Source organism: Drosophila suzukii, chromosome 3, assembly GCF_043229965.1.
Source record: "Drosophila suzukii chromosome 3, CBGP_Dsuzu_IsoJpt1.0, whole genome shotgun sequence".
Taxonomy (NCBI): domain Eukaryota; kingdom Metazoa; phylum Arthropoda; class Insecta; order Diptera; family Drosophilidae; genus Drosophila; species Drosophila suzukii.
In genome coordinates this window covers 86,313,960-86,327,935 of record NC_092082.1, presented here as the reverse complement: position 1 = coordinate 86,327,935, position 13,976 = coordinate 86,313,960, and the positions used below count along the sequence as shown (strand labels likewise).

The 13,976-nt window shown below is 38.9% G+C and overlaps 5 protein-coding genes across 7 annotated transcripts; all 5 read left to right on the top strand.

Annotated features, from left to right (window-relative positions):
• The first annotated feature begins 4,973 nt into the window (after positions 1–4,973).
• Positions 4,974–5,604, top strand: LOC108007578 (BG642167). Its single transcript, XM_017071271.4, has 2 exons — positions 4,974–5,084; positions 5,283–5,604. The coding sequence occupies exons 1-2, from the start codon at positions 5,015–5,017 to the stop codon at positions 5,531–5,533; spliced, it is 321 nt and encodes a 106-aa protein (XP_016926760.3). The 5' UTR covers positions 4,974–5,014; the 3' UTR covers positions 5,534–5,604.
• Positions 5,605–10,131: 4,527 nt separating this feature from the next.
• On the top strand, positions 10,132–10,569 carry LOC118877906 (calmodulin-beta-like). The gene has a single exon (XM_036818434.3). It carries the CDS (start codon positions 10,132–10,134, stop codon positions 10,567–10,569), a length of 438 nt encoding a protein of 145 aa, XP_036674329.3.
• A 220-nt stretch (positions 10,570–10,789) lies between these two features.
• Positions 10,790–11,723, top strand: LOC108007572 (calmodulin). 3 transcript variants are annotated; one of them, XM_065866116.2, is made up of 2 exons: positions 10,790–11,411; positions 11,473–11,500. In XM_065866116.2, the coding sequence occupies exon 1, from the start codon at positions 10,902–10,904 to the stop codon at positions 11,397–11,399; it is 498 nt and encodes a 165-aa protein (XP_065722188.2). In that variant the 5' UTR covers positions 10,790–10,901; the 3' UTR covers positions 11,400–11,411; positions 11,473–11,500. The 3 variants fall into 3 exon arrangements, with proteins under 3 accessions (XP_065722188.2, XP_070852561.1, XP_070852562.1); XM_070996460.1 differs by having other exon boundaries at positions 10,791–11,426; positions 11,482–11,723; XM_070996461.1 differs by having other exon boundaries at positions 10,791–11,426; positions 11,473–11,723.
• Positions 11,724–11,769: 46 nt separating this feature from the next.
• On the top strand, positions 11,770–12,387 carry LOC108007565 (uncharacterized). The gene has a single exon (XM_017071258.4). It carries the CDS (start codon positions 11,861–11,863, stop codon positions 12,353–12,355), a length of 495 nt encoding a protein of 164 aa, XP_016926747.3. The 5' UTR covers positions 11,770–11,860; the 3' UTR covers positions 12,356–12,387.
• Positions 12,388–12,502: 115 nt separating this feature from the next.
• Positions 12,503–13,015, top strand: Acam (Androcam). Its single transcript, XM_017071259.4, has one exon. It carries the CDS (start codon positions 12,509–12,511, stop codon positions 12,953–12,955), a length of 447 nt encoding a protein of 148 aa, XP_016926748.1. The 5' UTR covers positions 12,503–12,508; the 3' UTR covers positions 12,956–13,015.
• The last annotated feature ends 961 nt before the right edge of the window (positions 13,016–13,976 follow it).

The window sequence follows — 13,976 nt, the reverse complement described above, 5'->3', positions numbered from 1 at the left end:
TTCTTAATCAGGGAGATGTATCTTACCGGAAAACAAAGGTTTCCTGAAAGGCGTATTTCATCAATTTTCTTTTGTAAACTGGTGTTATTTCTGCTGTAACACCAATCCGACCAACTTTCATGACAGCCGGCGAACAATGGTGGCGATGACTCTATAATGAGCATAATTAAGCCACACAATGTGCATTTAAATTATAAATTAATTGAGCATTGAGTGGGTCTGAAGGGCAATTGCAAAAAAAAAACCAAAAAAAAACAGGAAAAATTTAAACCACAAACAATAGCAGCGGAAGAACTTTATAAAACTGTTGAAACTGTTGTTTACATTTAGACAACTAATTCATTTATGAGTTAAATGATAAATCAAACAGCAGGGGGAATTATATGGACTTCCGGGCTTTTTTTTGTATTTATTGGCTACTTGCCATTCCAGTACTTAATCAGCAAATTTGAATTTTCATTTACACAAACTTTATCTGCCGAAAAATAAAAAATACACAAATTGTAACCCTAACGAGCCAACATTTTATGACACATTTTTCACAGCAAAACGCTGACAATTCAATTGAAATGCAACTTCGGTGGGCAGGGCTGAAAAAGGAGTTTTGCTCTGCTGTCATTGAAACCCCGCCCACTGGACCGAAAAAAAAAATAAATGGGGCAAACAGGAATAAAACTCTGGCAAAAGAAATTAAAACAAGCAGTAGGATCTGGAAAAAAAGGGGATCGGGGAAACAGAGGGTTAAGGGGTTGTAAAGCATTCGAAAAAATGCAAATATGTATGCCAATGTAAAACAGAAGCTGCAACCGGGGTACCATCATATAAAAGTGCTCCAGTTCCTTTCTCCTATTTTTCCACCACCCCAAAAAGGACAATGAGAGGACATAAAAAATGTAGGTTTGGGTGGGTGATAAAGAAGAACCCTACTGAATGACATGACTAAAAATACATAAAAAAAGCACAAAACAAAGGAAATGATGAGAGTGTTGATGGAAACCAAGGACGAAGGACACAGGAAACGGGGGGCATCGAAGTGGCAATGCACTCGACAAAAGAGCAGAACCAGAACGAGCAGAAGATAATGCAAAACCGAAAGAAAAGCCCGGAAAATTCGTGGAGGAAAAGCGGACCAAAAAAATAAATTGGGTTAAACTGCGGGTAAAACGGGTGTGGGGAGAAGACATATTTCATTTAAATACCGAAAAAAAATATACAATTAGAGAGCAAACGTAAACAGAAAACGGAAGGATACGAAAACTTGGGGGAAAATGGAAAAGGGAAATGTGTGGAAAAGCTCTTTTAATTTGGTCTAGCATTCATTTATTCTTTATTAGAAATTCTTTTACGTTTCCAAAAATTCCTTACCTTTGAAAAGTAAAGTTTATCAACACTAAAAAATTCTAAAAAAAAATATTTTTTTAATTATTAATTGTTCTTAAGATACTTAAAACCCCAAAGTTATCCTGATCATCGATATGTCCTTCTTCGCGTCATTGAGCATCGTATTTTTGCATTCCCTTGCTTGGCCACATTTTTTCGACCGTTTTTTCATGACATAAATTAAATTGCGCATTTGGTCAGTTCTGGGAATATTCGTTTCTGTGGGTTTGTAAATTTGCATACATATATGTCGGCCCCTCTGCACTAAAAGGTATACATATGTACATGTGCATCCATGGGATACAATATAAAAAGCGAAATGCAGCCAATAAAATATTGACAGTCAGTTGACCAAAACGTAGCCAACGGAAAACTTTGTGTAAACACGAGATGGAAAAAAACAAGACAACAAAAGACAAAAGGGCTATATTTGGTTGAACAACAATGTGCATATATATAAGGCATATATAGTAATTTGGTTTTTATGTAAATATTTTGCCAACCCAGCCGAGCTGCAATCGGACGCTCATTAGCTGATTTTCAACGGACTTAACTAGATTTCAGATACATAAATTACAGTCGCGAGTCACAGGATGTTACAATAAACAGATTTATAAATTGCCGGCAGCAGCCAGCAGCTGGCCATTATTTATGGCTGTAGGTTGACAGACAGTTTTCCCCTTTTCCCGCCAGACGTTTTCCCTGAGCTTACAGGGGGTCCTCGATTTCCAGGACACCAGAACTTTGGGGGCGGTCCACAGGTTAGACAGTTTTCACCGCACTTTACCTTTGTTTTCTCCCGCTAATTGGCAATGGCTTACTTTTAAGGCTTACTTTTGTATTACATTTTCTTTAAGAGATTGTGAAATTTTTAAATATTTGCAAGTATACTCGAAGTAGCACGATGGAAACTGATGATGGGCCACACACCTGCGGCGTAATTTTCCACACTTTGCAGCATTTTTCTTTCAGCTCCGGCATCTTATCATTTATCAGCAGTCGGGGAAGATCAAAAGCGAGGCGAGCCATCAAAGGCAGGGATATATAGTATGGCACGTATATGGAGTAGGGGGCTCTACTTTGCCATTTCTCACGGCCCCACACCCCCCCAAATTCGTTTCTAAGCCATGTCTGTTATGTGGGTCGAAATGCTGCGACTGGTGGCCATGCCATTTGGCCAAATGAAACTAATTTTGTTGATTGTATACTCGCGCTGGTGGAATGGAGCACCAGCAGATGCGAAGATGTTAGGATGCGAAGCTTTATAGCCATCGACAGTTGATATATGGGCGGTTGGGGGCGTGGCATTGGGTATTAGTGGCAGCTGCCAGTTTAGAGCAATCTTTTCCGGGTTTTTTGCAAAAATACTAGGTATTTTAGGGGTATATTCCTTCTGTTTGTCCAAAGAACCCTTAAAAACATTTTATAAAATTAAAAAATAAAAGTTTCTTATGAAGTTTTGCAATATTTTAAATTATATTTATATGAATTTCAATTTTATATTACTGGGTACGCCATTGCCCCTTATACCATTCCTTAGTAATCTCATTCTATTGTGTGTCCTGTCAAGTGAGATGTTCGCAGAAAACGTAGCTGTTGTGAAATTATCTCTAATTGATTGAAATCTCTTTGTCTCCTTCTCATCGGGTGAAATTACCTCTGTTACCTCCGTTCGGAGCTGTCTAATCGGAGACAAATCAATATGTAGTTACTGCCATCAATCGGAATCGGTCCTTCAGGGGGCATCACATCCATACAGATACTTATTCCCTTTGTCCCCGGCGAATTATTGGAGCCTGAACCTTGTGCATTGCTCTTTCGTCTTATGACATTTTATTATACCAATTAGACTGTTCTCCTTTGCATTGTTTCATGCTCGAGCCTCGTGACAGACATTTCCCGGGCTCCATTGTTCCCTCCGGATGGAATTTTCTCGTTTCCTCTATTTCGCCTTTGTGCTGGCTTTTCCTCGCCTTTGCCTTTTCTCACACCTATTTCAGGAGCTGATGACTGCTCAGAATTTACGGCTCTCGATTGTGTTTTAACATTTATTCATGGAGTGTGGGCAAGTGGACGCTGGACCGTGTCCTGGTTGTCCTGGTTGTTCTGGTTGTTCTGGTGCCACTTCACTGGCAACACACATTTCTCAAATGTTGCAACACTTGGGCAACGGCCCCGTGCTCGGCACACAAATGACATTTACATTTTGAGCACATAATGTTGGCAGAATTTGTAGCTAGTAGTTTTACTTTTTTCGCCCCTTTATTTTTGCTACCTGTGACCAGCAGGAGCACTCTTGGCCCTGTAGTATTTTTTCGGGTGATAATTGCATACGGCGTCGTGCACTCGACAACAGCAACAACGAGTGCACTACAAGTTGGATGTTGCTGTTGCACTTGCTGTTTCTCATGTTGCCAGCAACTAACAACTTCCTACTTATAGAGAGGGACCTTCATGGCTTTAATTTCTGCAGAGGCAAGCGAATTTTACATGCGAGCGTTGCACAGAAAAAAAAGTGCTCAATAAATATCAAAGTTAAATATATAAACTTGATCTTAAAATATAAAATAGATTTTGGCGTATCAATAATAAAATATTAGAAATCTCACTGAAATATATTAATTTCTCCCAGAACTCATAAAATTTATTATTATTATTTTTTAGTAAGTAAGGTTGTCTTATTTTAATAAATATTGTACTACAAAATTATAGGGGCGTCAGATAAACCCTAATAAAGTTGCAGTGGAAAAAAAGTGTTCTTGTTAATATAAAATATATTGTTGCATACTTCTAGACACCTTTATAGGTAATTTCAAAACCCTAGTAGCATTCTCATATAAAGGACTTCCGGTGTGATTTTTTCCCCTTGAGAACTAGTACTTATATATTTCTTCCAGTGCTTTCTGACCAAAAGCAAATTATAGAATGCCGAATAGGCAGCCAAATAAAGAGAGAAATCCTGGCCAACGGCTTAGGCCGTTTATCAACCGAACTGACCAGCAGCTTGACAGGCAATAAATTAAAGGTCCTAAATACAAACAGCTGATACAGTTGCTACTCTCGACGGGGGCGTTCCAATCCAAGGCGAAAGCCCACTTCAAAGAGATTGCCAGCGAAAGTAAGCCGCTAAGTCTGAATATGTTGCCCCGGTTTCGAGGGTTGCGCAAAAAGGCTTTAAAAGTGTTGGCTGGAGAAAGTAAGCCGGAAAGGGAAAGCCACTTTAGACGCATGTGATGCGATGATCAAAGCGCCTGGCTCCAGACGAGGGCCAACTTTATTGAACTAAGTTTGTTACAAAGCCACCTGTAACACGAAGGGGGTCAGGGGTCGGGGGTCAGGCAAGTTGGCAAGTGGCAAAAGGCAGATTGTGGCCTTAAGTGGCTCAAACGTAAGTTGGATTACAGATAAATCAGCATCAAGATGAGCAGCTAAAAATAGAGTGTTGCCAAGCAGAAGGCTAACAAGATTATGCAGTTTTCAGAAAGTTAGATAAAAGTTTAGTAGTTAGTTAGACTCGATAACCGGGGCATCACAATTGGTTACAGTTTCAACCAACAGCGAAACTAATCGTATGTTGCGAACCTATAAGTAGAAGTAAAATATAGCTAGGGCACACAGTTCATTTGAAATAATCATGTCGCTAACATTGTTCACTTTTCTAGTACTCTTTGGTTTAGCATTTCTAGGTCAGCATCAGGCAGGTGGTAAGTAAACCTGCCTTTTATAAGTTTTTGAATATATTATAGAAACTACTTCCCATTTTTTTCTGTCTTTAAAAACTAATAATTAAATAAATTTTGGGGCATTACCTGTGGCTCTTAAATTAAAAATGGATGAATATTTTAACTTGCAATGATATGATGCAAAATATAGTTCATACAAAAACCCATACGATCTTCTAGCTGACTGTGGTGCTGATCTTTGGAAGGATGATACGGATGTGGATGAAGGATCTTGCAGTCGTTCCCAGATAACTAAAACTGAAGGCGATCCCTCAGAACCTATTGAAGAAGATCCATTTGTAAAGGCATCAACTATTCCAAAACCGAAAGTTAGCAAGCCAAACACGGAAGTTCAGGAACCCTTTCTCCAAACCATAATTAAAGTTTTCAAGTTTCTGTGGCAGATCCTGAGTATTTGGATAAATTTTTAACCAATAAATGAGATAAGGCACTTCTGCCAACAGATCCAAATTAAATGGCTTTGTGTTCTTGCAGGATATATCAGAGTCAAGATTTCCTTTTCGTCTCTGGCCATTGTTTTAACGGCTTTGTTCAGAACTGTTGTGTTGACGTTTTCAGGCAGTAGCACTCTTTGTTTTTTTTCTGTTTTTTTTTTGTTCACTGCTTTTAACCCCCCGTTGCATTTTGCAATTTAAGTTATGAAAAACGTTTCGTTTGGCTTTGTTGTTGAATTGTGCTGCATTGTGGCTTTTGTTTGCGTTGTTGCTTTGCATGCATTTCACATGAGCCGGCAGTTGCCGCTTTCCATTTGGTTTATTGCGAATTTTATTGTTTTACGGTAGTTTATGGCAAATGCCATACACCGAGCCATGTAAATATTTGTTCTAGGCCGTACATTTCCCTTCTGCATTGGGTCTTCCTTTGAGCCAATTTTCACAGAAACAGACACAGACTCGGGAATACAAACATGCTTAAATATGCACACGTTGATAAAGTGAAATGTTTGCTGGCCCATTTCAATCAGTGTTATGCTGATGAGCAAACTATAAAAATAAAGGCATGTGAGTGCTGTAATATCATCAATTTTCATACAGATTACTTGATTTAAGGCAACGTGTGTTTCTGGTCGAAACATTTAATTTGATACTCTGGTTTTTTTACATGACTGCAGAGTAAACGCACTTTTAAAATATGGCAGCTTGCTCACTGAGTGAATAATAAGCTTGTGAAATTGTTTTCAAACAAAAAATGAAATGAAATGTAAATAAAAAGTAATCGCTCAATTTGCAATGGTGAATTTTCTTTGCTTAATATTCATGGTGAAAGTGAATTTTATTTTTAAATATGCATTGATAAATTTGTTAAGTGATACGTTTGTATACCTTCATATTGAGTTTCAAAAATTATAGGGTAACCAACTAGTTTTTCCTTCATATACTTTCTAACCATATTAATTTGCAACAAAAGTTAATTGCACTATATAAACCAACTGAGGTTGACGGCGACTTCTGTTTGGGCTATTAGGCTAATGGGCTTGCACAAAACTTTCAGCCAGCCCAGAACAAACGAGCCAACAAACAAACCAACTGCAGTAAAAACAAAGCGTGTAGAAATAATGTGCTAAATGAACAAAGCCCCAGTTCCTTTTTTGTAGGGGGCGTGCAAATACTTGCAGAATACAAATAAAATTAACTAAAACTCAAACTCAAAGCCAAAACTCTGAGCCAAAGTCCAACACAGGCCGAGACCCATCCGTTTTTAGTTGTTTTTCCTGTTGTTGTTTGGCCGAAAGCCCACCGGAAAATTTTTGGAAAACGCTCAACTCTGAAATAATTAAAAACTAATTAAAGGGGCGGGCGGATGGGCAAGTGGCAAGCTGTTGTAAAACTTAATTAACTAAATGAGAGCAAGAGGAACAACAGCAAAAGCAAAAGCAAAGCAGGATCGCCATAGAAATTGTTGTCCAAGCGCACACACGAGGCGTATGAGTAATTTAATCATGTTTCATGCTGTCCTGGCCAAGAGAAGGCGGTCCAGAGAGCTGCGTTTGTTGACACCCACAGAATGCAATTTGCGCCACAAAAGCAAACAAAGAAAATCTTGGAAAATGGGGGAAAATACAAGGCGGCAAACAAAAGTCAAACAAAGTTATATTCCAGATTGGATTTTAAGTTTTTGGATTAGTTGCAGCTCTGCAGATGCTTTCAGCATAATAAGAGTGAACGCAACGAAACAGGAAAGTGGGAATATTTACCGAGTACTATAATTCCTTACAGACCCTACGCGAGGCTTAAGTCCTTCAAAGTCCTGCTCTCTGCAAATTTAATAGAAGTTAATGGGTTTAAAAGTGCTAAACTTGGCTGAGAGCCACTAAAAACACTTGATTTTTCTTAAAATATATTTATCACTAAGGAAGCCTTTTAATTATATCATTATTATAACAATAGCCTTATACTCCATATGTTTACAAAAATTTAAATATGTTTTGCTAACTTTAAATGCATTTATATTTTTTGTCGTTATATATTTTTAAACTGTTTAATTGTTTAATTGTTATTGTTTAATAAAATTGTTTAACATTTTATTTGATTAATTTTCACGAGTTGCCGATGACTTTCAGGAACGTGAGTCATAGACAATATATATTCCTTTTACTCTCGATTTAAAGAAGGCTTTTCCTGAGTCTTCTACTTGTTGTACAGCGTATACCCAGCCGTCACTCCGCCGGGAGGCAACATTCTGCTATTGACTTGCATATTTGCCTTTCCACTCCAGTCGAATCACCCCGGCAGCCACCTTACCTGGACTCAAAACCAAGACCACTCCACGCACGTGCCATCAAAGTGAAATAGAAACAAACAGGAGAGGCCATAGGATCCCTTGGGATCTGGACCCATCCCAAGGAGCCGGGTTTGTTCTCCACCTTTTTTTTCTTTGCCGTCTGGCTTAAGTACGTTGTTTGCCCAGTATATATACATATAGACCGTACACTGGCAAAGGTGAGAGAGAGCCTGATATCCATAAACAAGGACTTTGCTTTTCCATTCCCATCCCCACCCCATGGTGACCACTGATTTAAACCGACAGCTGCAACGCACAAGATTGAAGCCGGAAAACAAAAAACAAAAGAAACTCCTCCGGCATTCATTCATTTCTCACAAATGCCTCTGCTCATTGTGGCCCACAACTGATTGCAACCGTTGGCCATTATTCATTTCCGTAGTTGCACTTGTGACCCGGGTTCGAGCCCTGGTTCTACGTATCCGCATATTGAAAACGCTTTGGCATAGACAAATCTGCGACTCGAATTGCAACCCGCGGTGATTGAATGGCAATACTTTGCAACTGGTCGATGGTCGATGCTGGATGCCCATCTGCCAGTGGCCACTCAATTGGATTTCGGAGGCACTCATTGTGTGCCAATGGAGTCCCAGTCCTCATAAGCTTAATTGAAATGGCGAGTGGGAAAAGCCAGTTTCGTATTGATGAACACAAAAATCATTCAATTAGCCCACTCATCCATGACTTCTGTATTCCTGTATTTTTTTTTTAATTTTAATGCGCTTTAAAAATTGAATTATTTACTATTCTATGAAACAAGATAATAAAAAATACATTGAACATGTAATGCAGTTTCTGATCTAGCTCAAAATTGTTAGAGACCTTCATCTGCATTTCCATACCGAATTCTATTACTTTGAGCAGCTCACTCGGGCATAATATCATATAGAGTCCTTGCTCCAACTCAGACATTAAGAGATTTGCACATAGAAACCCTTTGATTGTGTGTCCTACTTCACTACAGAAATGCAAATTATCCAAATCCCCCAAAGGTCTGTTGCCCTTTCGTCCTGTTTACGCCTGATTAAAGTCAAACAACAAACATATTCCGAGCTGCATTACGAGACAATCGTATAAACATATTTGCACAATTGTGGTCATAAGAATGGGTTAGTTTCAAAATGCTTTAAATAATAAATTTGCTTTCATGCAGTCCACTCATTTAGAAGAATGTTCAGCAAGTCACATTTCCTTATTTTGGAATGATTCAATTTAATTCTTAGCTAAAATAACTTGGGAATTAATAGGACAATTAAATTATTTGCAAGAAAAATATATATAACTTGCAAAACAGTTTAGATTTAATTTTCAACTCAGCTTTATATTTCTGCATCTCTGGTCCGAAAAGTCCGTTGTAATCTATGCAGAGAAATGCTTGACAATGCCTTGTTTTGTGGCTCAACTTTGGCCCCCAACCCAAATCCTTGGTGTCCTTCGTGGCCAGGATTTGCTTCTCATTAGCAAGAAGTTCCCATTGTTGGCTCCACTGGGGAGCGCACGTGTGAGAAAGGATGGCCAGGGATATGGGTTTGTGCAGTTCGGTTCTCGCTTTCTCCGCTCCCAAATTATGCAAATTGCTTGAAATTTTGCATTGGATAATTTTCCTATTTGCCCGTAACGCTCAATAAAAAAACAAACAACATTTTATGCCCCGAGGGACCGACGAGAATGGCATAAAATGGCTGCCCAGAAAAAATACTCAACAGTTGTATAAATGCACCAGCAAAAATACAAATGAAAATAATATAAAAACGAAACAAACTGCGTCGCATTTAATTAAAAATGTAATTACCCATGCTTTTCAACAGCCGCAACGCTTGAAGCCGTGGCCAAGGGCTATAAAAACATTATTCGGGAAATTGTTGCAAATTTAATTGTTAAATCCTGTTTTATTTTACTGGGGTGTTACTATATTATGGCGATGTGGTCACATGCAATTTTTTTCCCCGTCACAAATTGGGGCTCTGGGAAAAGGAATTTAACAACCATGTCAGTTTCACAATTAACTTACACTCAGAAATGTTTTTTACTTTGGCTTATAAAATAAGAGGAGAAAATAAGCGGTAAGGTTTATAAAATATTTAAAAAATAGTTTCTTATACATATTTCAAACTACTCTTCTACGATTTTTACTTTACTTTCAAAAACAAATATTTCGGCTGAAAAAACCCTAAAAAAATTTAAATTTCTAATGGATCAAGTAAACGATTTCATTTCCATGGACGAGATGAGTGGACCTAGGTTGGCAAACTATAAACAAAGCTACAGCCAGCTTATAAGAAATGAGCGAGGAGTTATAACCAAGAAGGAACTGGGAAGCATGATCCGATCTCTGGGTGAGATTCCCACGGAAAAGGAACTGGAGGAAATTTTCAAGGCCTCGGATGTGGACGGCAATGGCGAAATCGACTTCAGAGACTACTGTTTTATAATGGCGCGTTTCGAAAATGAAGAAGAGCGAGAGATGTGCCGATTATTCAAACTTTTCGACAAAGACGACGACGGTTTCATTACCGAAAGCGATCTTATTCAGTTAATACAGATCACGGACTTCCAGAGCGACAAAAAGATCATTATGTACATGATCAGAGACCGATATTCTGATGGAGATGGTCGCATAAGTTTCACCGAGTTCATGGCTATGATAAAAAGAACCTTTGCCTAAGAGGGGTTTTCACCTGGATTTGTAACGCCAAAAATTTTAAGTTATACATTTTATAGAAAGAATAGACATGTTTTTATTGGATAACGAAATGAAAATAAATTGAATTTTACCTAAAAACATTTCTTTTAACCGAATATTTCTTATTCAAACATGAATAAGCCTTTTACTTTTTTATGCATTTTTCGAACTATCATTGCCTTTAGTTTCAAAAACACATTCAGTCTATAAAAGTTTTAATTTGCAGACCAAATTTTAACAATATCTAAATTTCAGTAAAATCAAATTTTAAGTAAAACCCGAACTTTGGAACGCCTTACTAGTTGTTATTGGCCATGGATGACTTTGACTTTAGTAGCCCTCCGCCAGAGGTGCGAACCATTCATACGCACACCCTGGATGACGAGCAGCTCAAGGATTGTGAGGCGGCCTTCGCCCTTTTCGACGACGAAAATACCAAGGTCATCCCTATTAAGTACCTAAGGGATTGCTTAAAGGCCGTGGCCCACACCCCACCGGAAAACGAGCTGCAGGACTATATCACCGAAATCGATACGGATGGATCGGGCGAGCTGTATCTCAGCGATTTCCTCTGGATCATGTCGAAGCGGTACGAGAATTCGACCATCGAAGATGAGGTTATCCTGGCCTTCAGGGTCTTTGACAAAGATGGATCTGGTTTTATACACGAGACGGAATTCCGCCAGATAATGACCGACTTGGGCGATGAGATGGAGGAGGATGAGATTGAAGAAATGATTCGCGATGCAGACGCCAATACGGAACTGAAAATTGACTACGTTCGATTTGTAACCATGATGATGGAGACGTAACACTCTCTTCAGGTGTTTTATGGAACGGTAAGTAATTACCAATGCTAAGATAATATTTCTAATTTTAAACTAGAATCTGCAGAACTGGCAAATGGATTTACACCGAAATCTATACCATAATTTTATCAACTTGAATGTTTTTATAATCCATAAACATCTGGAATGTGGACTTGGAAATAACTTTCTGGCGGGACCTACAATATCGGATTAATCATTATACTTCCCTTTAATAATTATTTAAGCTTGTAAAACATTATTTTTTTAAATAAATAATGAGTGTACATTTTAAAAAATTCTTATAAAAATAAAAAATAAAGGTATAAAGATTAAAAAAACCATGATTTTGACTTCAACTTTTGATTTATACTTCAAAATGAAGTTCTGAAATTAAATTATTCAAAAATTTGTAGTGAAGGTGCAGTGATCCCCAAAATTCCTCAGCCCCAACCCCTTTCCTGGCCATGGATTTCGATTTCCTTACTCCGCCACCAGAGGAGCGTATCATCCGCACCAATAATCTAACCGAAGAACAGGTCAAGGATTTGGAGATGGCTTTTTCTCTGTTCGACGATCAAGACCTCAAGGTCATACCCATAAAGCAGCTGAGACAGCTAATGCGAGCTGTGGGCCAAAATCCCAGTGATGTTGAGCTGCAGGATATAAGTACAGATATCGATGCTGATGGCACTGGAGAGCTATATCTCAGCGATTTTTTGTATATCATGTCTCAAAGGTACGAGAACATGACGACCGAGGATGAGATTATAGCGGCATTTCGGGTGTTCGACAAGCAAGGAACCGGGTTTATATCCGAATCGGAGTTCCGTCACATCATGAAAAACATGGGAGAGCAGATGACAGACGATGAGGTGGAGGAAATCATCCGCGATGCTGATTCCGATCATGAGGGAAACATAGACTATGTGCGATTTGTCAACATGATGTCCACCACATGAGGATCTATAGAAGTAGGCTTTAGGGGTTAGGACCTGGACCTTTCAGATTCAAAACATTTTCGGCTTCTCAAAATCACACGATCGTTAGCCTTGACATCATCTCGATATATCTAGATATATTCGAAAACAAAAACTCCTGGAATATATTTGAAGATGTCCGAGTTAACGGAGGAGCAGATTGCCGAGTTCAAGGATGCCTTTGTGCAGTTCGATAAGGACGGCACTGGGAAGATAAATACTCGGGAGCTGGGAACCTTAATGCGCACCCTTGGTCAGAATCCCTCGGAGGGAGAGTTACAGGACCTCATAGCCGAAGCTGATAGCAATAGCGAGGGACTACTGGACTTTAGTGAGTTCTGTGCTATAATGGCCAAGCAGATGCGAGAAACTGATACCGAAGAGGAGATGCGCGAGGCTTTCAAGATCTTCGACCGCGATGGCGATGGTTTCATATCACCGGCTGAACTCCGTTTCGTGATGATCAATCTGGGCGAAAAAGTCACAGACGAGGAGATAGACGAGATGATTCGAGAGGCCGATTTCGACGGAGATGGTATGATCAATTACGAGGAGTTTGTATGGATGATCAGCCAAAAGTAGTTCGTTGGTTTTGGATTATACGAAAATAAAATACATCACACATGGGGTCACTGCAAAAAATCTATCAATTATTGCTATTATAGGATAAAAGAAGGGAATTTCTTGGGGCCGGTTTCTTAATGTCATGTTAAACTTGAAGTTCATCTGCCAAAAAAAATATAACATGAAGTTGAATTGTTCCGAAAGTTAAATTTATTTTCTAAAAGTTATGTTTTTATAACTCAACGACAAAAACGACCTTTAAGGTATTGGTTACTTTTCTGAGTGTTCTAATAACTTTTTGGAAACACTTAAAACCCTCTTAATTCTACCAATTAATTTTGCGGTGTGCTAGTTAATCCTTTGGCCTAATTTGGAGACCAAGAATTTTTCGAGCATGTCCTACTCTTAAAAATATTTGATGAAAGCACCGCATTTCCGTAATTGTGGTTGGTTTAAGGAATTCAGAGCTCTTTTAGCCCGCTCGCCTTTAGGTGAAAACTTTGAGCACAGAGCACTCTGCGTGGTTTTAGGCCACCTCCAGCTCGTTTCCCTGGCAAGTGGTTTTTGCTTCCACATGCGGCACGGCACCTTTGTGGCCAGACGAACAATTTTCCTGTTGCTTAAATTCAATTTGCTTATGCATTAAAATTAAATTTTACTGTGGCCTCAACGGCCCCGGTTCGTTCTCCATTTTGGAACGAAAACGTACCTCTTGGGGGCCGAGGCTTGTGCCTGGGTCTTATAAATATTTCGTCTGTATTCTGTACACGCATATATGAATTTCCAATTTTGATTATTTTTCCTTATTGGGGGAACCTACAAGTTTCGGTTTCATCTCAGACATGTCAAAATGCCAACTTGCTTAATTGAGAGTCCACAAAACAACGAGAACCGAATCAAGACCTTAACTGCAATGTGCATCCGCATGGAATAAGAACAAAAGCCCAAGCAGATTCCAATTTCAGATCTGACATCAATAAGCACTTACAGTGGCATAAATATTATATATACTCGAGAGCTGGCAAATATATGTGTCTAT